At 43.8% G+C, this 22,768-nt stretch overlaps 1 protein-coding gene across 3 annotated transcripts in view; it reads left to right on the top strand.

The window, feature by feature from the left end:
* KDM4B (lysine demethylase 4B) overlaps nt 1–22,768 on the top strand; it is a 566,075-nt gene that overhangs the window by 177,314 nt on the left and 365,993 nt on the right. For all 3 annotated transcript variants that reach the window (XR_012235533.1, XM_073594890.1, XM_073594882.1), the window contains exon 7: nt 9,705–9,754. Coding sequence is in view for 2 of the 3 variants with exons in the window: in XM_073594890.1 (XP_073450991.1) it covers nt 9,705–9,754 (50 nt within the window). In the remaining variant the exon portion in view is untranslated. The remainder of the gene's footprint in view (nt 1–9,704; nt 9,755–22,768) is intronic.

Genomic DNA, 22,768 nt, shown 5'->3' with positions numbered 1-22,768 from the left:
AAAATTTACTTTACAAGGGAATTTTTCTTTAGCTTTAGTGAATGAGTTAATGCTCTGCTGACTTCCACTATCTAATCATGTGTAAGCCAAAATACAGTATCTCAAAGCGGAGTTCCACCCAAAAATTGAACTTCCCCTGATCGGATCCCCCCCCCCCCCGCTCTGGTGTCACATTTGGCACCTTTCAGGGGGAGGGGGGAGCAGATGCCTGTCTAATCCTGGTATTTGCTCCCAATTCCGGACCTAGATTGCTGCAGGCTCCGCAGTGATCTATGCCATGCCTGGCCCCTCCTCCGTCCCGCCCCCCCCACTGTCTTCTGGGAGACACACAGGTCCTAGAAGATAGCAGGGACCAGGGAGGTCGCACATCACGACATGCGCAGTAGGAAACCAGACTGAAGCCGCAAGGCTTCGCTTCCTCATTCCCTTACCGAAGATGGCGGCGCCTCCACTTGAGAGCCGAGGGACAGATCTGCTTCAGGTGAGGACATCGCGGGCCCCCTGGACAGGTAAGTGTCTTAGTGGGTACAGCAGCTGCAATATTTGTAGCTGCTGACTTTAAAAAAAAAAAAATAAAAAATTTTGGCGGAACTCCGCTTTAATTGTATAGTAGAGGACACAGGGCTTGCATTCATAGACCATGGGTTATACCTTATGGTGATTGGACAATGGCAAAAAACTTGCTTGGGTTGCCCTTAGTTCACACCCATTTAAACCTGCCCATTCATTCTGTGAGCCTCTAGGTTTATTTTTTTTTGCTAGAATAGAGGGTGATCAAGATGACTCCAAGCAATATAAACGGAGGGGTGGTCAACAAAATGGCAAAAAGAATTGGCAGCAGACCCACAAAAAACACAAAGGTTAACTACTTGTCAACCAGCTGCCGTCATTGTACTGTGGCAGGTCGGCACGTTCCCACAAATCGGGAACTGTAGCCAATCAGCGGGTGGGGCGGACTCTATGTCCGCCAGCCACCCAGATCATTCCCCGCAGTGACAGAATGGGGATCTTCCTGTGTAAACAAGGCAAATCTCCCTTCTGACAGGGGAGATCACACAGATCCTGTCTTTCTGCTATGCAGGAAGACGGATCTGTGTGTTTCCCCAGGCAGACCATCCCCCATACAGTTAGAACACACCTGCAGGGAACGCATTTAACCCCTTGATCGCCCCTGATGTTAATCCCTTCCCTGCCAGTGTCAGTACAATAACAGTGCATATTTTTAGTACTGATTACTGTAATAATGTCACTGGTTCCCAAAAAAGTGTCAAAAATGTCAGGAGTCCGATCTGTTCGCCGCAATGTCGCAGTCTCGCTAAAAATCGCAGATCACTGCCATTACTAGTAAAAAAAGAAAAAACATGCCGTAAATCTATTTCCTATTTTGTAGACACTATAGCTTTTGCGCAAACCAATCAATATACGCTTTTTGTGATTTTTAATTATGTTGAATATATATCGGCCTAAACGGAGGAAGCAATTCGTTTTTTTATTTTATTTCTTTTTTTGGGGGATATTTATTATAGCAAAAAGTAAGTAATATTGCTTTTTTTTTGTTTATAGGGCAAAAAATAAATACCGCAGAGGTGATCAAATACCACCAAAAGAAAGCTCTTTTTGTGAGGAAAAAAAAGTACGTCGATTTTGTTTGGGTACAGCGTTGCACGACTGCGCAATTGTCAGTTAAAGCGACGCAGTGCTGTGTCACAAAAAATGGCCTGGTCATTAATGGGGAAAAGAACTTAAACACAATTTTGTGGCATACTTTGCATTGGGGGTGCTGTGAATGGAGCACGGGCCCAGAAAGGGAGACATAGTCAGCACTTTTGATGAGTGCCTGTCGTAGACGCAGCTGCTGATATTAACCCTTGCTGCACTGAAAGATCACTGATAGAGGGTGTTTGGGGACAGAGGACTGAGGATTTCCATTGTAAACAGCAGTCACCAGAACATGGGGCAAACCTAATTGCTGTTAAGAAGCTACCCTGGTGTCCCTATTTTTAAAATTTTTTTTTATTCCGCCCTTGATGCTGTGGAAGGTGATGTATGCAAGATGCTTGCTGGCCAGCCAGTGAGTGCATATCTCGGCTGTCTTTCTGTGCATATTGTGCATGGTGATCATTTTGCCATGGTCTCCTTATTTTAATTCTAGGCTAAGCTTTGGTGGCTATCTTGCTGTGGTCAGTGTGTTAGGGCAGATTCTTATTTCATCCATCCTGCTTTTTAACAGTTGCCCTTACTTCTGCTAATTTTCCTGTGCTGACAGGAAGTAGGGAGGAAGTCGTTCATGCCATGCAGCACAAGGCTTATAAAAATGTTACTTTTGCTGCTACTTTACCCACCACTTCACTTTTCCTTCTTTGCCAGGGACGCAGTACATCTTGTGAGTTGGACTTCAGTCTTAAAGTGATTGTAAACCCAGATACACCACTTGTACCTACAGTTAAGCCTATAATAAGGCTTACCTGTAGGTACTGTAAATATCTCCTAAACCTGCACGGTTTAGGAGATATTTACCATATACGCTTGTGCCGATGTCATCGTGCATGCGCACTGAAGAAGCGGCTCGATTGTGCCGTTTCTAAAGGGCCTGTGCCGTTACCGGCGGCTCCTGCGCACATGCGTGGGAGTGACGTCTTCGCGGCTCCGGCCAATCACAGCGCCGGAGCCCGATAACCCGTAAATAACTCTGGGAGACATTTTGCCAGTACACCGCTGCAACAGCTTCGATCTAAGGTAAGTATTTCATAATGAACTAGTATGCAATGCATACTAGCTCATTATGCCTTTTGTCTTGCAGGGTTTTTTTTTTTTTTTTTTTTTTTTTTTAAATATGAGTTTACAACCACTTTAACTACACAGAATTCCACTGCTTAGAAGGGTTGGTTACACCTGCTGTTCACTTATGCTGCTTTGTATGTGTAGTGCTCTGTGCAAACTTGTATGTGACTTACTGGGCCTTCTGGTAATCATGTAAGCTTGTCTGCCGCAACTTGTACAATATTGCATATATATATATAAAAAGAAGAATATTGCACAGTGACATAGAATTCCTTCTCCCTTGTCTACAAGCACCAGCTGTGATCTTAATGGTGCTTTACTCTGCAGCAGTTGTTCTGCAATTTCAGAGCCGACTGCTTATGCACTGTCATTGGGGTCCCTGTCTGTTTTTTGTGGCTGTCTTATACTCCTTAACCCTCATTCTTTTATATGGCTATGGAGGGTTGTATTTAACAGCTCAGGTGCTGTTGTGTTCTAAACATACATTTTATAGGAAGCACACTCTTCTTTTCCCCAGGCTTGTCCAATCATTCTTTTATGAAGGTTCCTGACACTCCTGAAATGGATCAGCATGCTGGTTCAGATGAGAGCTTACCTCAGTTCCAGGGCATGGATGAGGAGCTTCTGCTTTTTTCTGAGGGTTTCCTCTCTGGCCTCATTAATGTGGCCTGCGGGACTCTCACACTGGATGATGTTGCTTTTTAATGCATTATCTGCATTAAGGCAGAAAACTCACCATTACCTAATCTACCCACACCCATCCCTAAACACTTACCTGACAGACTCGCCAATCCAGTGCTGTCCTGGCTGCAGCCACCGCTCCTCTCACTTCCTGGTCTGACAGGAGACACTGAGAGCAGCAGGAGAAATTCCTATGAGTGGGGAGTAGGGTGTGGCTTACTAGTGCTATGTGTGTCTATGGACACACACATGGCCTGGCTTAGGTGTGCACCCACACAGGTTCCCCCTTAGCACCTTGCTTGCTGAGGGGGCATCTGGAGGAAGGAGGAGCAGACAGAGCTGGCCAGAAAAAAAATAGGTAAGGGACCACTCTATAAGTAGGACATCTTTTTTATTTTAATTAAAAAAAAAAAAAATCTTTACTATCGCTTTAACCACTTCAGCCCCAGAAGATTTGCCCCCTTAATGACCAGGCCATTTTTTGCGATTCGGCACTGCGTCATCTTAACTGACAATTGCGCGGGCGTGCGACTTTGTACAAAAACAAAATTGATGTCTTTTTTCCCCACAAATAGAACTTTATTTTGGTGGTAATTGATCACCTCTGCGATTTTTTAAATTTTTGCGCTATAAACACTTTTGGGGAAAAAAACCTATATTTTTTACATTTTGCTATAATATCCCCCCCCCGAATAAAAAACAAATTTCTTCCTAAGGTTAGGCCAATATGTATACTTCTACATATTTTTGGTAAAAAAATCGCAATAAAGGTATATCGAATGGTTTACGCAAAAGTTATAGGATCTACAAAATAGGGGCTATATTTATGGCATTTTTATTATATATATTTTTTTTTTTCCTAGTAATGGGGGGTGATCTGCGATTTTTATCGGGACTGTGACAATGTGGGGGACAGATCGGACACTTTTGACACTTTTTTTGAACCATTGACATTTATACAGCGATCAGTGCTATAAAAATGCACTGATTACTGTATAAATGACACTGGCAGGGAAGGGGTTAACAGAGGGCGATCAAGGGGTTAACTGTGTGTCCTAGGGAGTGATTCTAACTGGGGGGGGGGGGGGGGGGACTGCCTGGGTGGGGAGACCAATCGTTGTTCATACTCAGTATGAACAGATCAGTCTCCTCCTCCCCTGACAGCATGGAAATCTGTCTGTTTTACATTGACAGATCTCCGTTCTATTGCTGTGTGGAGCGATTGCGGGTGCCCGGCGGTCATCGCAACCGCCGAGCACGCGCATTGGCTCCGACAGCGCGATGTGGTCGTGCGCTCCCTAGTGGTCTGAAAGCGAGTCGCCCAGGGGAGCCAACCTGCCACAGTATAACTGCGGCGACTTGTCGGGAAGTGGTTAAGCTCTCATAAGTAGAGGTCGACCGATATGGGTTTTTCTCTGGCCGATGCCGATATTTAGAAATCGCTGTGGCCGATGGCTGATATGTGATGCCGATTTTTTTGGGCCGATATATTAGGCCGATTTTTTTTTTTTTTTTTTTTTCCCTTCATCTCATAAAATCTAACAGTTAGACCCCTTTCACACTGGGGCGTTTTGCACTCGCTTTTGGGCTAAAAATAACGCCTGTAAAGTGCCTGTAAAACGGCTCCCCTGCAGTCTCAGTGTGATATCCCGAGTGCTTTCACACTGAGGCGATGCGCTGGCAGGATGTTAAAAAAAAAAAAGTCCTGCAAGCGGCATCTTTGGAGCGGTGTATACCGCTCCTCCACCACTCCTGCCCATTGAAATGAATGCGCACCGCTGCCGAAGCGCTTGCAAAGTGTTTCAGCAGCTGCGCTTCAGGGGCACATTTAACCCCTTTCTCGGCTGTTAGCTGGGTTATAAGCGCCCTGCTAGCAGCCGAATAGCGCCGCTAAAATGACGGTAAAGCGCCGCTAAAACTAGCAGCGTTTTACCGTCAACGCATGCCTGCTCCAGTGTGAAAGCAACCTTAAGTGATACAGAAAATTTTTTACATTTAAACATTTATTAAACAAAACAAACCTCCAATCAGTTCACTTGTATGTAGAATTTAGATAAAAAAACAAACAAAAAAACTATATCTTAAATATTAAATACACAAAAACAGGTAATCAAAACTTTTGGATGAAAAAAAAATGGGCTTGCTTTACTGCTTAGTTTTTTTAGTGTATTTTTTCAAAAAATATTGCGTTTGAAAGACCGCTGCGCAAATACCGTGTGACATAAAATATTGCAACAACCGCTATTTTATTCCCTAGGGTCTCTGCTAAAAAATATATATATATATATATAAATATATATATATATATATATATATATATATATATATATATATATATATAATGTTTGGGGGTTCTTAGTGATTTTCTAGCAGAAAATACAGGATTTTTACTTGTAAGCAACAAGTGTCAGAAAAGATTTAGTCTTTAAATGGTTAAACTGAGAGCTTCTACACAAGAAGCTCAGTTCATTCATAAATGTAAACATTGTATCCTTCAGGTTCTTTTAATCAGATTTGGCAGGCTGCCCAGAGAAGAGAAGCAGCTTCATAGAAGTTTTCAGGCAACTTGTATTGACTTCTATTACAGAAGTCATTTGCAAGTCCGCTGATATCGACCTTTTTTATCAGCACAATCGGATGATGCCGATTAAGTAAAAAACACTAAATATTGGCCGACCTCTACTCATAAGCCTAGGCTGGCTACTGAGTGTGCAAAGGGAATTAATAAATATATTAATGAAACCGCTCTCTGTAGAGTGTGTATAGCAGAAAGGAAATGTTTATTCCATCAATTCAACCAAGGGGGATCCTACCAGACTCGAATCATGCCATCAGATTTCCAGGCATTCTCCTTGGTTGAATCGATGGAATAAACATTTCCTTTCTGCGCATATGACTACCTGTAATGTGTGTCATGTTGGTCTGGTGAGTAGGATGTGTGACAGGTGTTGATGGAGGAAGATTCACAGTCACCCCTAATTGGTTATTCCAGCTTTGTGAAGATTCATTTCTTTGGACATTTGCACACTATGGATATTGCACTTTAATGATTTATATTGAACACTTTAATAAAATATTGGCAATTTATTTGGATGCACTTGCACTTTTATATTGTATGAGTTCATCAGTTGCATTGGATGATTTATGTCAATTGTCACTCACTGATGACACCAAGTGTTTTTGATTGTTATTGCACACACTGATGATATGTTTTATAGTGCATAGCACACACTCTACAGAAAGCGATTTAATTAATATATTCCTTTTGCACATTCACAGGCTACTTTGCCTATAATGCTTAGCTCTCAGACTAAATATAATAGATTAGCCATCTGCGCAGGTAAGGGTAACTCCATTTGCTACCTTTTTACTAGCTGCAGAGTGTGCTAAGAAATTTTTCTGTTTGTGCAAAACCCTTCCATGTGCACCGTAATGCAAAGACTAGGTATGTATTGGGGTGGTTGCCATTTATCTGTACAGCTTGTGCCTTTTTAAGGAGTGTGCTTCTTCCAGGCAAACCTGCCCTTAAAAGAGAAGTATGTTTTTTTTTTTTTTGCTAATCATACTTACCTAGGTGGATGCAGCATCATACTGATGCTGCAGCTGTCCCCCAGCATCTCTGCACTAAGAACCGAACGATCGAACAACGCTGATGACTCGGTTCTCACTCCTCCCCAAGAGGAGAGCTGCTGACTGTCAGTCAGCAGCTCTGCTCTCTGCTCCTCCACCCTCATTGGAGCGCTGAGCTGCTGTCTCAGTGGTTCGCTGAGACTGCCATCAGTCAAGGCAGCTGGTGGATCAGACTTCGGAAGTTGGGATGACGCGCTGCCCCGACTGATCCTGGTGACATCAGCGGAGAGTGGACCTCAGACCGCTCTCTGCTGAAAGCGGGTCACAGGAGTGCAAAACGAATTGCACTCCTGTGACCCTTAGGAGAAGTCCAGCCTAAAAAGCTTAAGCTGAACTTCTCCTTTTTAATTTATCCATGGTTATATGTGCTCCACCTAACTCTATAGAGTTAGGACCAAAGTATTACAGAGGAGACGTGGTGAGGCACTGCAGGTGTCACATATATTTGTAAATGAGTGCAACTAAACCCTCTGTTTTTATTGTGAATTTTTAGACAGTCAGTTTTTTTTTTTTTTGCAGACTAGCTGGTGTGTGCTGGGAGATTTTTGGTTGTGTAGGATGCGCTTATCTTTTGTTCTTCAATGGGTACCATACCATAAGGAGTTAGAACAACTGAGGAAATCCTTTGCTTTGCTCTACAGTGTTTTTTGCTTTCCTTTTCATTGCAGTACTGTTTTGCTATCAGATGCCCATTGCCAAGGCTTTCATAAAAAAAATGGGCGTGACACAGATGGTGGATCCTCAACTCTGTAGACTGAACAAGGCCACAATTTACAGGTCTCACACACAGAACTTCGAACCTGTAATTCTATATGTGTATTCTGTTACTGGATCTCTAATCTGTGTTCTATTACAGAAATTCATAACTGCACTCTTACAACAGGACCTAGCAAAGGAACAGATCCTGTTCATTCTATTATTTGGCTGGCCAAATGGTACATGGTTTTAGGCTCCTTATTGAAATTACGTACACAATAATTAAATGAAGTTTCACACAATAATTGAATAAAAAATGCTGTATTCTACACAGAGACATGCATGAAACATTGAAATCCACAATTACATTACAATACAAAGAAAGAATTGCTCATTAGTTGAGGCAAATAATTACAATAAACGTAATGCCTCATGCACACTGGGCAATTTAAACGCTGCTTCTAGGGGCGTCTTGCATTTTTTTTTTCTGCCTCTAAACCCCCTCAATGTTAGCCTATGTGTCCTTGCACACATATATGTTTAGAGGCAGAAAAAACCCCACTGCCAGCGCATTCAGAAGAAGCAGAATTTTAGCGCTTGTGAACCCATGTAAATCTTCGCAAGTGCTAGGCATGTCAAGCACGCAGGCATTCATTTACTTCAATGGCCTGAATAAATTAATATTGTACCCAATTAAATCAATAAACACCTGTGCTTGACGCGCATAAACTTGTTTTTGATGCTGCTTTTCTCCTGCCAGGAGGAGTGCATTTAGAAGAGCTGGGCAAACGCACGAGGCCTAGTTAGCCTCTGTTCTGCACTTGCTACAAATTCCTTACATCCCCTCTTTGGCCACCCTCATATAACACTTTGAAGTAGCTAAACAGTTTTCCTAAAAAAGGTGGTACCTAAATTAGGATTTAAATTAGAACAGACCAAGCCACTGGCATCTAGTTATGACGTCCTCTGTTTGTTTTACGTAAATTATAAACCACTTTATAACTGACTACACATCAGGGGAGATTTACTACAACTAATGCACACAGAATCTGGTAACCACAGCTTCTAACTTCAGCTTGTTCAATTAAGCTTTGTCAATACAATCTAGAAGCTGATTGGTTACTATGCAATGCTGCATCAGATTCTGTGTGCACCAGTTTTACTATATCTCCCCAATCTTGTCTAAATCAGAAGACACATTGACTGTATACATTTTCCCAAATATATATTCTTGTATATATAAAAAAAAATGTTTGTTGCACATATATTCTTTTTTGTACATTTTGGTCTTGTAGGTCCTGTAGTGACAGGCCAAGACAATTGCCTTTTTATTACTGTCTTTAAAGGTCTAGTTAGGAGGATTTCAAGTAGGATTATTTGCAATGGAAAATTTAGGGTGGAAATACCCTGCGTGTGCATCAGGTTATCCAATTAACAGAACCTCAAGAGTAGTAGCAGATTTGGTATCCAGTGTCTGAATCAGTCAGGCCCGGTTCACACTGATGCGACAAGTGCTCTGACTTTGGAGCACTTGTCACATCAGAGGTCGGACCCCATTCAGTGCAATGGAACTGTTCTAATCATTGCAAGAGTTGCTCTGACTTAGAAAAAGGTTCCTGCACTACTTTTGGTCTGACTTGCATTGACTTCTGTTAATGAAGTCGCATGCAAGTCGTGCCAAAGTCGCGCTGGGGTCCAGCTTCAAAGTCACACGACTTTGAAGCCGTGGCAGTGTGAACCAGGGCTAAAAGATCTGTAATTTCCTAACTATTATATGGATAATGGCATGAATTTTCCTTCTTATCGACTTTATATTATCCAGCTTCCACCAGATACATTTAGATGTTTTTTTTATATTATTTTCACCATTAAAACATTCATTTTATCTTATGTGTTGTGTATATTTATTTCCGCAGGTATGCAATACCTCCTGAACATGGAAAAAGATTAGAGCGCCTAGCAAAAGGTATGGTTGAACAATTGATGATGGCCTCATTTCTGTAAATTACACTTGTAGCACAGTCAACACAGCAGTAAATCATTTAGGGAACACTGTTTTGAAGTCTGTACTGAGCTTAAATACTTGAGTTTTTTGTTTGCTTTGGTTCTTGTAGAGAAGCCAGGGCAAACTGTGGCACGAACACAGCAGAGACAGTGCTGGGGTACTAGAGTTTGTTTTGGCTTGCTGTTCAGGAAGAACAGCAGGACAGTGGTGGTGGTTTTACTATGGAACAATACTCTGGCTTTAGGGGAGATTGCTTTTTTTCCAATAAGCTTTTATTGTTGAAGAGAGTAGTGCATAAATTGAAATTGAGGCTGCAGATTGTAGTTTTGTACAGAATGAGCACATTCTCAAACCTTATAGAAGTAAACAGCAGAGGGAAGAGTGCCTTTAAAGGATGTCCCGTGATAGTAGCCAGTGTATTTTTTAACAGATATTCAAAATCATGCAGGCTTTTTTTTTTTTGGGGGGGGGGGGATAAATGCTGGGGGTGTGCTGCACTTGCTACAAGCTCCTTATAATCCCCTCTTTGGCCACCCTCATAAAACACTTTGAAGTAACTAAACCGTTTACCTAAAAAAGGTGGTACCTAAATTAGGATTTACATTAGAACAGACAAAGCCACTGGCATCTAGCTATGACGTCCTTTGTTGTCAGTGTTCCTCTTGCCAGCTTGTAGGTCCTGTAGTGACAGACCAAGGCAATTGCCTTTTTATTACTGCCTTTACTACTGCTTTAAAGTAGATTAAACAAATTTTTATTTTTTTTTATGTCATAATGTAGAGTATAAGATTTCCTATCATTTGAGCCCAGTCTTTCCACAAAGAGTTAATCCAGCTCTGAGCAATCCTCTTTTATTGTTCAGTGAGATAAAACTTGACAAACAGAGAAAAACTTTGTCAAATCCTCCCCCTTGCTGTGAGTGACAGGTGATTTACATATCTTGTGCACTCGCCTAAGGCATGCATTATTTTTTAATTCCCACCCCCACTTCTTTTTTCAGCAGCTCTGCGAGGATTGGCTATTCCACACCTCAGCATGATTTGGCATGCTGAAGTCATGTGTTTACTTTCCTGTCTTTTTTCACTGGATGTTAGAGATCATAGCAGAAGTTCAGTGTAAGAAATACACAGGAGAAAATGCATATTGGCAAGGGGAGTGTAGAGGTGGGCGGGGAGTCAACTGACATCACAACTCCACTCACTGAGCTCCAGACAACAGACCCACCCACAGAATCTGCAGTTTTTCGGGTCTCATAACAGACAGAGGGGAGACATTTGACAGGTAAAGATACATGCAGGAGGCATGTATATCCTTATAGATAACCCCTATGGCAGTTTTTTTTTTTTTTTTTTAAATTGGAAAACCAACTTTATTGAAAAAATATATGCATGGTACATAAAATAATGTAAGCCAACATGGCCAGAACAGTAGTACATACATGAGCACATTAGGTTATCTGCGTGATATAGGGGGTGAAATATCCACCGGACATGAAGCCAGTACACAATAAAGAAGGGAGATAAGGGGGAGAGGAGGGAGGGAAATGAGAGCTGAACATATCAACATTTCAAGTACATGTTTAACCATCCTCCAACTATCTGTTCCAGACCTGCTCGTATTTAATTGGGGATCCTCTATGTACATAAATCAGCTTCTTATATGGGAGAGTGTCAATTATTTATTTTTTCCACCACTGGGTTGTAGGGGGTAGGGCCTGCATCCAATTATGGGCTATCGCTTTTCTCGCCAAGAATAGCGTTTTGTGTAAAAAGGTACGAAGGGGTTTGTCAGCATCTACATCTGGCAGCAGACCGAGTAGACACATCTTTGGGTCTAGGGTAGTAGGAGAGCCCATTTGATCGTGCAAGAAGCGTATCACTTGCATCCAATATGCTTGGATAGTTGGGCAGGACCATATAAGGTGATAGAAAGAGCCTGGGGTGTGGTCGCATAGATGGCATCCTGGATTATACATGGGTTTGAAATGCGCTATCCTCTGAGGAGTCAGATATGTCCTATGTATAATATACAACTGTGTGAGGTGGTCCGACAGTTTAGGGGAAACTTTTTTCACATCTTCCAAGATCTCACCCCAATCCTCATCCTCAATTATTCCAACGTCCACCTCCCATCTAGTCTTAGCAGTATAGGCCAAGACTATGGTGTTGGGAAGACGGATGGCGGAGTAGAGGGTGGAGATTAGTTTGGCTGGTTCAGCACCTGTGATCGTGTCAACTATGGAGGGGACTGTCAGGGATGGCTTGGAGCCAGCAAACTGAGTTTGTATAGCATGGCGGAGTTGTAAGTACCTGTAAAGGAGGTGATTGGGAAGTGAGAATTCCTCTTTTAGTGTTTGGAATGTTTAAAGTCCCGTAGTGGTCATGGCTCAGGCAGGCGTGTGTTGAACCAGAGGGGGGTGTGAGAATGGACCTGTGGAATCCCCAGTTTTTGTAGTGCCAACTGCCATACCCTCCGGTGGTGTGTCAACATGCCTGCTTTGTGTTTGGGGGTACGTGCTGTCAGTGGGGCCCTTAGGACTGACTGAAGTGGGGTATGGGCTGGGTTATCAGGGTGTTCACAGAGTAGTAGCTGGTATCTTGGTAGCTCGGTTTTGTCAAAATGATAGAAGTGGGACAGTTGGGAGGCAAGATAATAGTCCTAAAAATCTGGAAGAGCAACTATTCGCAATGTTACTGGGTTCTTCAGTGTTCTCCAAGATAATTTGTGTCTGCTGTGGACCCATATAAACGAATTAAGAATAGATTCAATTGTTTTGAAAAATGTTTGTGATATATAGAGGGAAGCATGCCACACCAAATAGAGTATCTTTGGGAGAAGTATGATTTTGACTTGACTGACGCGTCCCATAACACCCAGGGGTAGTCGAGCCCAATTTTGTGTCTTAGCCTTGATCAGGGTATACAGGGGTTCAATATTCAAGAGTGTGTAGTCTGTGAGCGATCTAGTAACTTGCAGTCCGAGGTACTTGATTAAAGAGACCCTGGGGAGAGTCAGAGGGGGGATGTGAGGGGGGGGAAATGGTCAATCGGAAGGATCTGGGATTTAGACCAATTTATGCTTGGGCCCGAGTGGCTACCAATACGTTCTATGGAGTGGAGGGCTGCAACGAGGGAGGGACCCGAGTCGGCCAAGTAGAGGAGCGTATCATCTGCATACATCCCAATCTTTTCTTCCAGATTCCCTATCTTGAGGCCTCGAATTTTGGTGTCCGCACAAACCATGATGGCCAACGGCTCCACAGGCAATGCGTACAGCATGGGGGAAAGGGGGCAGCCTTGTCGGGTCCCTCTCTCCAGCGGGAATTGGTCGGAGAGCCACCCATTTACAAACACCTTGGCCTTCGGGGATTAATACAGGAGCTGAACCCAGCGAATAAAGTTGGGGCCAAGTCCAAATCTCAAGAGGCACTCCCATAGGTAGTTCCACTCCATGGAATCGAAAGGCCTTGGCGGTGTCTAGAGCCACCACGACCCACGAGCCGATTTCATCATGGGACCCCTGAATGTTCATAAATAGGCGGCGAATATTCATAGCAGTGTTCTTCCCTGGCATAAAGCCTGTCTGATCAGGGTGGATCAGGGAAAGAATAACCTGGTTAAGGCGGGAGGCTAGAATCTTAGCTGGTATTTTAATGTTGACCTGTAGTAAGGAAAGGGTCTATATGATTCCTGGTATTTAGGGTCCTTACCAGGCTTAGGGATTACTACAATTTGGGCTTCTCTCATAGAGGGGGGTAGGATTCCCATGTCAAATATGGATTTGTATAGGTCATGAAGTTTAGGGGTTAAAATTTCAGAGTAGGTGGCATAAAATTCAAGTGGTAAGCCATCTGATCCTGGGGCCTTAGATGTAGCCAGACAGGAGATAGCCTCCGAGATATCTTCCTTAGTAATAGGAGCTCCTAATACCCTTGTTGTTGTAAATTCCGACCGTGTGTGGGCTCCATCACACATTTTCCATAGGAATTTCCGACACACAAAGTTTGAGAGCTTGCTATAAAATTTTCTGACAACAAAATCCGTTGTCGGAAATCCCGATCGTGTGTACACAAATCCGATGCCACGCATGCCGCATGCTCAGAATAAATTAAGGGACGAAAGTTATTGGCTACTGCCTCGTTTATAGTCCCGACGTACGCGTTTTACGTCACCGCATTAGAACGATGGAATTTTCCGACCAACTTTGTGTGACCCTGTGTATGCAAGACAAGTTTGAGCCAACATCCGTCGGAAAAAATCCATAGATTTTGTTGTCTGAATGTCCGATCAATGTCCGACCGTGTGTACAGGGCATAAGAGTTCACGTTGGGTATCAGTCAATCTAGGGAATTCAATTCTCGCTAAGTAATCTTTGGTATCTTGGGGAGTGTGAGTGACCCGGGAGGTGTAGAGTGCGCGATAGAATCTCACAAATTTCTCCACTACTTGTTGCGGGTCAGTGACGTTGTTCCCCTGGGGGTCAGTCAACGACACTACCACCGAGGGACGTGAATCTAAGTGAGCAAGTTATGCAAGGAGTTTGCCCGATCTTTCTCCGTACTCAAATACCCTTTGCCTACAGAAAAGGATGCGTTGCTTGGCCTTCTCAATATGTAACTGGGAGACCTGTCGCATCTGAATCTTGAGATTGTTGGCAGTGCTGGGCGAGGGGTCCCGGTGGAACACCTCCTCCAGCACCTGTAGGTGTTCTGTAGCCTGTTGGACAATGAGTTTCAATGATCGCTTAAGTCTGTTGATACGTGTGGAGAGCAGGGAGCGGGCGTGGAGCTTAACCACTTCAGCCCCGGAAGGATTTACCCCCTTCCTGACCAGAGCACTTTTTACAATTTGGCACTGCGTCGCTTTAACTGCTAATTGCGCGGTCATGCAATGCTGTAACCAAACGAAATTTGCGTCCTTTTCTTCCCACAAATAGAGCTTTCTTTTGATGGTATTTGATCACCTCTGCCGTTTTTATTTTTTGCGCTATACACGGAAAAAGACCGAAAATTTTGAAAAAAAATGATATTTTCTACTTTTTGTTCTAAAAAAAATCCAATAAACTCAATTTTAGTCATACATTTAGGCCAAAATGTATTTGGCCACATGTCTTCGGTAAAAAAAATGTCAATAAGTGTATATTTATTGGTTTGCGCAAAAGTTATAGCGCCTACAAACTAGGGTACATTTTCTGGAATTTACACAGTCTTTAATTTATGACTGCCTATGTCATTTCTTGAGGTGCTAAAATGACAGGGCAGTACAAAACCCCCACAAATGACCCCATTTTGGAAATTGCTGAGAGGCATGTTGAGCCCATTGAATATTCATTTTTTTTGTCCCAAGTGATTGAATAATGAAAAAAAAAAAAAAAAAAAATTACAAAAAGTTGTCACTAAATGATATATTGCTCACACAGGCCATGGGCATATGTGGAATTGCACCCCAAAATACATTTAGCTGCTTCTCCTGAGTATGGGGATACCACATGTGTGGGACTTTTTGGGAGCCTAGCCGCATACGGGGCCCCGAAAACCAATCACTGCCTTCAGGATTTCTAAGGGCGTACATTTTTGATTTTACTCCTCACTACCTATCACAGTTTTGAAGGCCATAAAATGCCCAGATGGCACAAACCCCCCCCCAAATGACCCCATTTTGGAAAGTAGACACCCCAAGCTATTTGCTGAGAGGCATGTTGAGTCCATGGAATATTTTATATTTTGACACAAGTTGCGGGAAAGTGACAATTTATTTTTTTTTTTTTTTTGCACAAAGTTGTCACTAAATGATATATTGCTCACACAGGTCATGGGCATATAAGGAATTGCACCCCAAAATACATTCTGCTGCTTCTCTTGAGTACGGGGATACCACATGTGTGGGACTTTTTAGGAGCCTAGCCGCGTACGGGACCCCGAAAACCAATCACCGCCTTCAGGATTTCTAAGGGTGTACATTTTTGATTTCACTCTTCACTGCCTATCACAGTTTCGGAGGCCATGGAATGCCCAGGTGGCACAAACCCCCCCAAATGACCCCATTTTGGAAAGTAGACACCCCAAGCTATTTGCTGAGAGGCATGGTGAGTATTTTGCAGCTCTCATTTGTTTTTGAAAATGAAGAAAGACAAAAAAAAAAATTTTTTTTTTCTTTTTTTAATTTTCAAAACTTTGTGACAAAAAGTGAGGTCTGCAAAATACTCACTATACCTCTCAGCAAATAGCTTGGGGTGTCTACTTTCCAAAATGGGGTCATTTGGGGGGGGTTTGTGCCACCTGGGCATTCCATGGCCTCCGAGACTGTGATAGGCAGTGAAGAGTGAAATCAAAAATTTACGCCCTTAGAAAGCCTGAAGGCGGTGCTTGGTTTTCGGGGTCCCATACGTGGCTAGGCTCCCAAAAAGTCTCACACATGTGGTATCCCCGTACTCAGGAGAAGCAACAGAATGTATTTTGGGGTGTAATTTCACATATTCCCATGGCATGTTTGAGCAATATATCATTTAGTGACAACTTTGTGCAAAAAAAAAAAAAAAAAATAATAATTTGTCTCTTTCCCGCAACTTGTGTCACAATATAAAATATTCCATGGACTCGACATGCCTCTCAGCAAATAGCTTGGGGTGTCTACTTTCCAAAATGGGGTCATTTGGGGGGGGGTTTGAACTGTCCTGGCATTTTATGCACAACATTTAGAAGCTTATGTCACACATCACCCACTCTTCTAACCACTTGAAGACAAAGCCCTTTCTGACACTTTTTGATTACATGAAAAAATTATTTTTTTTTGCAAGAAAATTACTTTGAACCCCCACACATTATATATTTTTTTAAAGCAAATGCCCTACAGATTAAAATGGTGGGTGTTTATTTTTTTTTTTTCACACAGTATTTGCGCAGCGATTTTTCAAACGCATTTTTTGGGGAAAAAAACACACTTTTTTACATTTTAATGCACTAAAACACACTATATTGCCCAAATGTTTGATGGAATAAAAAAGATGATCTTAGGCCGAGTACATGGATACCAAACATGACATGCTTTACAATTGCGCACAAACGTGCAGTGACAACAAAATAAATACATTTTTAAAAGCCTTTAAAAGCCTTTACAGGTTACCACTTTAGATTTACAGAGGAGGTCTACTGCTAAAATTACTGCCCTCGATCTGACCGTCGCGGTGATACCTCACATGCATGGTGCAATTGCTGTTTACATTTGACGCCAGACCGACGCTTGCGTTCGCCTTAGCGCGAGAGCAGGGGGGACAGGGGTGCTTTTTTTTTTTTTTTTTTTTTTTTTTTTTTTTCTTTATTATTTTTTTGCTTTTTTATCTTATTTTAAAACTGTTCCTTTCATTTTTTTTTTTTTTTTTAATCATTTTTATTGTTATCTCAGGGAATGTAAATATCCCCTATGATAGCAATAGGTAGTGACAGGTACTCTTTTTTGAAAAAATTGGGGTCTATTAGACCCTAGATTTCTCCTCTGCCCTCAAAGCATCTGACCACACCAAGATAGGTATGATAAAATGCTTTCCCAATTTCCCAATGGCGCTATTTACATCCGGCGAAATCTAAGTCATAAAATGCTCGTAGCTTCCGGTTTCTTAGGCCATAGAGATGTTTGGAGCCACTCTGGTCTCTGATCAGCTCTATGGTCAGCTGGCTGAATCACCGGCTGCATTCTCAGGTTCCCTGTTGAGACAGGAGAGCCAGAGAAAAACACGGAAGACGGTGGGGGGGGGGGGGCATTCTCTCCCACTGCTTGTAAAAGCAGTCTAGAGGCTAATTAGCCGCTAGGATTGCTTCTACATGAAAGCCGACCGCTGGCTGAAAAGAATGATACCAAGATGATACCTAAACCTGCAAGCATCATTCTGGTATAACCACTCAAAGTCGTGAATGCTGTACCTGAAGACAAAAATATGGTTAACAATAAAGCACAGTAAACGGTAAAGTATAAAAAATTGCAGACCTGAAAAGCAAACATGATAAAACATAATAACAATAAAACATTGCAGAATAGAATACAGTAAAAAAGAGCAGAACAATAGAGAGAATAGAGAAAGAGAGAATAGAGAGAGAACAATAAAACAACAACTATTATTTTTTATTTTATATTTTTGTTTGTGTTTTTTTTTTTACACTTTTTTTGTAACTGTAACTTTTATAACTGTAACCGGTTCCAGGTTCGGGTCTCTCAAAATGCGATGGCATCTTGGGAGACCCTGTGAAAGTGCGCCTAGTCTGTGGAATGCTGTACCCTACGCTAATACTCAGCTAGTGAATGGTAGCGTTCAAAACATTCACCAATGCAAAGACCAGGATTGTCAGGACAGGAGGGACAATAATAGTGGGTGTCACGCCTATATCCGCGCTTGCTGCAGACACGACATCTTTTTTGGGGGGGTTCGTTGGGTAGGCGTACTCGGGAGGACATAAAAATGCCTCTCATGCAGCCGACTGCATTTGGTTGGGGATGTGAATGGGGGAAGTACGGGCGCTGCAGAAGTGGTGGGTTCCCAATTAGGATTGGCGAATGCAGCAGGAAGCGCACTATGGTCATGACGGGCCTGTGTTTGTCTTCTTGGTGGCAGCGAGACACTACTTGCGCTTGCCACCTCACCAGCTTGAACTGCACTTATGGGACTCGCCACGTCACCAAGTGTTACTGCAGTGCTGGTTTGACTACGACCGGGGTGTACTAGGCCGCTGGCGCTTGCCAGTTCACCAAAACGCTACCAAAAAAACTGTTAACGATCGCAGGGATCAGGCCTGACTCTGCGAACGCTGCAGTTATGCATTTAGTGTTTTGTAAGTGACAGTGATCGATCGATACTGCACTTGGGTGGGCTGGGCTGGGCCGGGCGGAGGGGCAAAACGCAGGTGCTAGCAGGTATCTGGGCTGATCCCGCTAACACTGCGTTTTTGGGAACCCTAAACTGCTGGGGACGCCAGTATAGATCTGATCGGATCAGATATTGATCCGTTCAGATACTATACCACTAAGGGAGGTGTACAGTGCGTGCGTGGGTGTTAGCGCTACTGGCACTAACCTGACGCTGCCTGGGGCTGGTGCTTGCCAGTTCACCAAAACGCTACCAAAAAAACTGTTAACGATCGCAGGGATCAGGCCTGACTCTGCGAACGCTGCAGTTATGCGTTTAGTGTTTTGTAAGTGACAGTGATCGATCGATACTGCACTTGGGTGGGCTGGGCCGGGCGGAGGGGTAAAACGCAGTTGCTAGCAGGTATCTGGGTTGATCCCGCTAACACTGCGTTTTTGGGAACCCTAAACTGCTGGGGACGCTAGTATAGATCTGATCAGATCAGATATTGATGCGTTCAGATACTATACCACTAAGGGAGGTGTACGGTGCGTGCGTGGGTGTTAGCGGTACTGGCACTAACCTGACGCTGCCTGGGGCTGGTGCTTGCCATTTCACCAAAATGCTACCAAAAAAACTGTTAGCGATCGCAGGGATCAGGCCTGACTCTGCGAACGCTGCAGTTATGCGTTTAGTGTTTTGTAAGTGACAGTGATCGATCGATACTGCACTTGGGTGGGCTGGGCCGAGCTGGGCGGAGGGGCAAAACGCAGGTGCTAGCAGGTATCTGGGCTGATCCCGCTAACACTGTGTTTTTGGGAACCCTAAACTGCTTGGGGACGCTAGTATAGATCTGATCGGATCAGATATTGATCTGTACAGATACTATACCACTAAGGGAGGCGTATGCTGCGTGCGTGGGTGTTAGCGGTACTGGCGCTTATCTGACGCTGCCTGGGGCGACGCATATCACCGCCGGGCGATCAGGGGGCTAAATCTTTATTAGGTAATAAACGGCGGGTGCCCTGACACTATAAAAAATAAACAAACTAACCAGCGTCACCCGTAACGGTTATACAGTGATCAGTGGTGAAAGGGTTAACTAGGGGGTAATCAAGGGGTTAAAACATTTATTAGATAGTATATGGGGGTCCCTGTCGCTATAAAACTCTGACGGCGAACCTAAATATTTACGTCCCTAACTAGCGTCACCAGCGACACTAATACAGCGATCAGAAAAATGATCGCTTAGCGACACTGGTGACAGGGGGTGATCAAGGGGTTAAAACTTTATTAGGGGGGGTACCCTAGACCTACAGGGGGCCTAACACTCACTGCCCTAACACTGTAACTGTCACAAACTGACACCAATACAGTAATCAGAAAAAAAAAAAAAAAAAAAAAAAAACCTGCTTGGTGTCAGTTTGTGACAGGGGGGGGGGTGATTGGGGGGGATCGGGGGGCGATCGGGGGGGGGATCGGGGTGTTTAGTGTGCCTGGCATGTTCTACTGTGTGTGTGTGTTGGTGCACTTACATTGCAGTCTTCTCTCCTCGGCCCGGAACGGAAAATACCGAGCCGAGGAGAGATGACATCATTTCCTCTGCCTCTGTGTACAATACAGAGGCAGGGAAATGATCCCATTGGCTGAGAGCGATCGCGAGGGGGGGGCCACGAATGGATGGCCTCCCCCTCACCTCCGATCGCCGGGGGAGATTTGCCGACCGCCGCAGGCACCGGGGGGGGGGGTCCGATCGGACCCCCCACCCGCGGGCAGGCAAGGACGTACATACACGTCCTTTTGCCTGCCCGTGCCGCTCTGTCGACGTATATAGTCGTGCGGCGGTCGGCAAGTGGTTAAACGTCTCCCACAGTATGTCGTACATGGCTGACTCCCTGTTGGCTGTAAAATAGTATTGCAATTCCGTGGGGATGTCATCCTGGTCCTGCAGAGCAGTCAGCCAAAACAATTTTAACCGCCAAGGAGGAACGGGGGAGGCCTTCAGGAGCTGAATCGTAATCCAGTAAGGGGGTGATCCGAGAGTATTCTCGGAGCAAAGCCCGCAACTCCCAGTTTAGGTGTCAGGGTCTTTGAAATTACCGTATATGCTCGAGTATAAGTCGAGTTTTTCAGCCCATTTTTTTGGCTGAAAAAAGCCGCCTCGACTTATACTCGATTCAGTTTACAAAAATGCCCGAAATGAGGAGAAAAAGGGGCGGGACCGTGCCTCTGGGTGACGCTTGTGAATGGCCCGGCGCCCCTGTGAGTTTCCCCTCCCTCTGATGCTGTCAGATCGCTGTGCAAATGTGTGTGTCATCATAACTATGTCCCACCTCCTCTTCTGTGTTACCATATGTTTTCCCTCCCTCCCATGCTGTATCAGATCGCCATCCACATAGCGATGTCCCGCCTCCTCTTATGACAGACGGCACAGTGATCCAATGCTAGGAATCACTGTGCCGTGTGTCATAGGAGGCGGGACATTGCTACCGCGGCTGCACGGTGATCTGACACAGCGGGACATCGATCTCACATGCAGTGAGTGAACTGGTACCGTTCTGCTCCACTCCACATATATGTATGACATTTATAGAAACAAAATATTGAGTATGTTTTACCAGATAATGTGTGTATTGGGACCAGAGCTATGGTTGTACAGGTTCCTGGACACTGGCAGGCTGTATATAATGGACACTGGCAGGCTGTATATAATGGACACTGGCAGGCTGTATATAATGAGCCCTAACACAGGCTGCTCTATGCAAACAGTCATGTCATCACATTCTGTAATATCATCAACCTGCATTAGGCCTCAAACTATACAAGTCTTTTTTATCCTGTTAGAAATGGATCCCAATACTTCTACCGGTAATCCTGGACCAAAAGAAAAACGCAGGTCATACGAAGCTGGTTTCAAACTTAAGGTTGTGTCAAGAGCAGAAGAAAGCAATAACAGTATTGCAAGTAGGGACTTTTGTGTCTATGAAAAACAAGTGAGGGACTGGCAGAAAATGAAAGCCGACTTGGAAAAGATTCCAAAGGAAAAAAAAGCTCGACGTGGTTTAACAACTTCATATGGGGCTCTGGAGACTGAATTGCATAAATGGGTTATGGAGTGTCGTCAAAATGGTTACTGCGTAACACGCATGGGAATTTGCTTACGTGCCCTTCAAATGGCTAAAGATGACAAATTAAAAGCACCAGGCATTGAAAATTTTGTTGCGTCAGCAGGATGGTGTACCCGCTTCGTGAATAGGTTTGGCCTATGTTTGCGGCAAAGAACAAAGATTTCACAGAATTTGCCAAAAGACCTTGATGAAAAAGTGACGTCATTCCATTCATCATAAAACAAAGAAGGATCCATAACTATGACCTGGGAGATATTGGAAATATGGATGAAACGCCTATGACCTTTGATCTTCCAAACAACAGAACTGTGGCAAGTTTGAGACCCAAAACTATTTTTCTCAGAACCACAGGAAATGAAAAAAAAAAACATTTCACAGTTGTTCTGTCATGTTTGGCTAATGGAACTAAGCTACTGCCTGACATTATTTTTAAAAGAAAGACCTTGCCTAAAAAGGTCAAATTCCTACCATGAATTACAGTGCGCACACAAATGAATGAATGAAATATTCATATCCATATCCATATTAAAGGATGGATGATGAAGACGGATCAAAAAGATGGCTGGAAGAAATTTGGAACGGACGACCAGGAGCAGCCTTAACCCCCCTGGCGGTATTCCCGAGTCTGGCTCGGGGTGGATTTTACATACCAAAAGCGGTATCCCCGAGCCAGACTCGGGCTTGCATCGCAGGATCCAGGAAGAGTTTACTTACCTTGTCCCCTGGTTCCTGCGATGTCTCCCCGCTGTGATCGGCGAGCCGCTGTGTCTCGCTCGATTCACAGTGCCGAGCTCCGTTCCCTGCGAGCGTTGCGACGCACGGGGACGGAGTTCGGCGGTAAATTCAAAAGTGAAACACATAGTATAGATACAGCATACTGTAATCTTACAGATTACAGTACTGTATCAAATAATGACACATCCCCTTTGTCCCTAGTGGTCTGCCCAGTGTCCTGCATGCAGTTTTATATATATAAAACTGTTCTTTCTGCCAGGAAACTGGAGATTGTCCATAG

Source organism: Aquarana catesbeiana, linkage group LG01 (genome assembly GCF_042186555.1).
Source record: "Aquarana catesbeiana isolate 2022-GZ linkage group LG01, ASM4218655v1, whole genome shotgun sequence".
In the NCBI taxonomy this organism is placed as follows: domain Eukaryota; kingdom Metazoa; phylum Chordata; class Amphibia; order Anura; family Ranidae; genus Aquarana; species Aquarana catesbeiana.
This window is presented reverse-complemented; position numbering and strand designations above follow the sequence as displayed.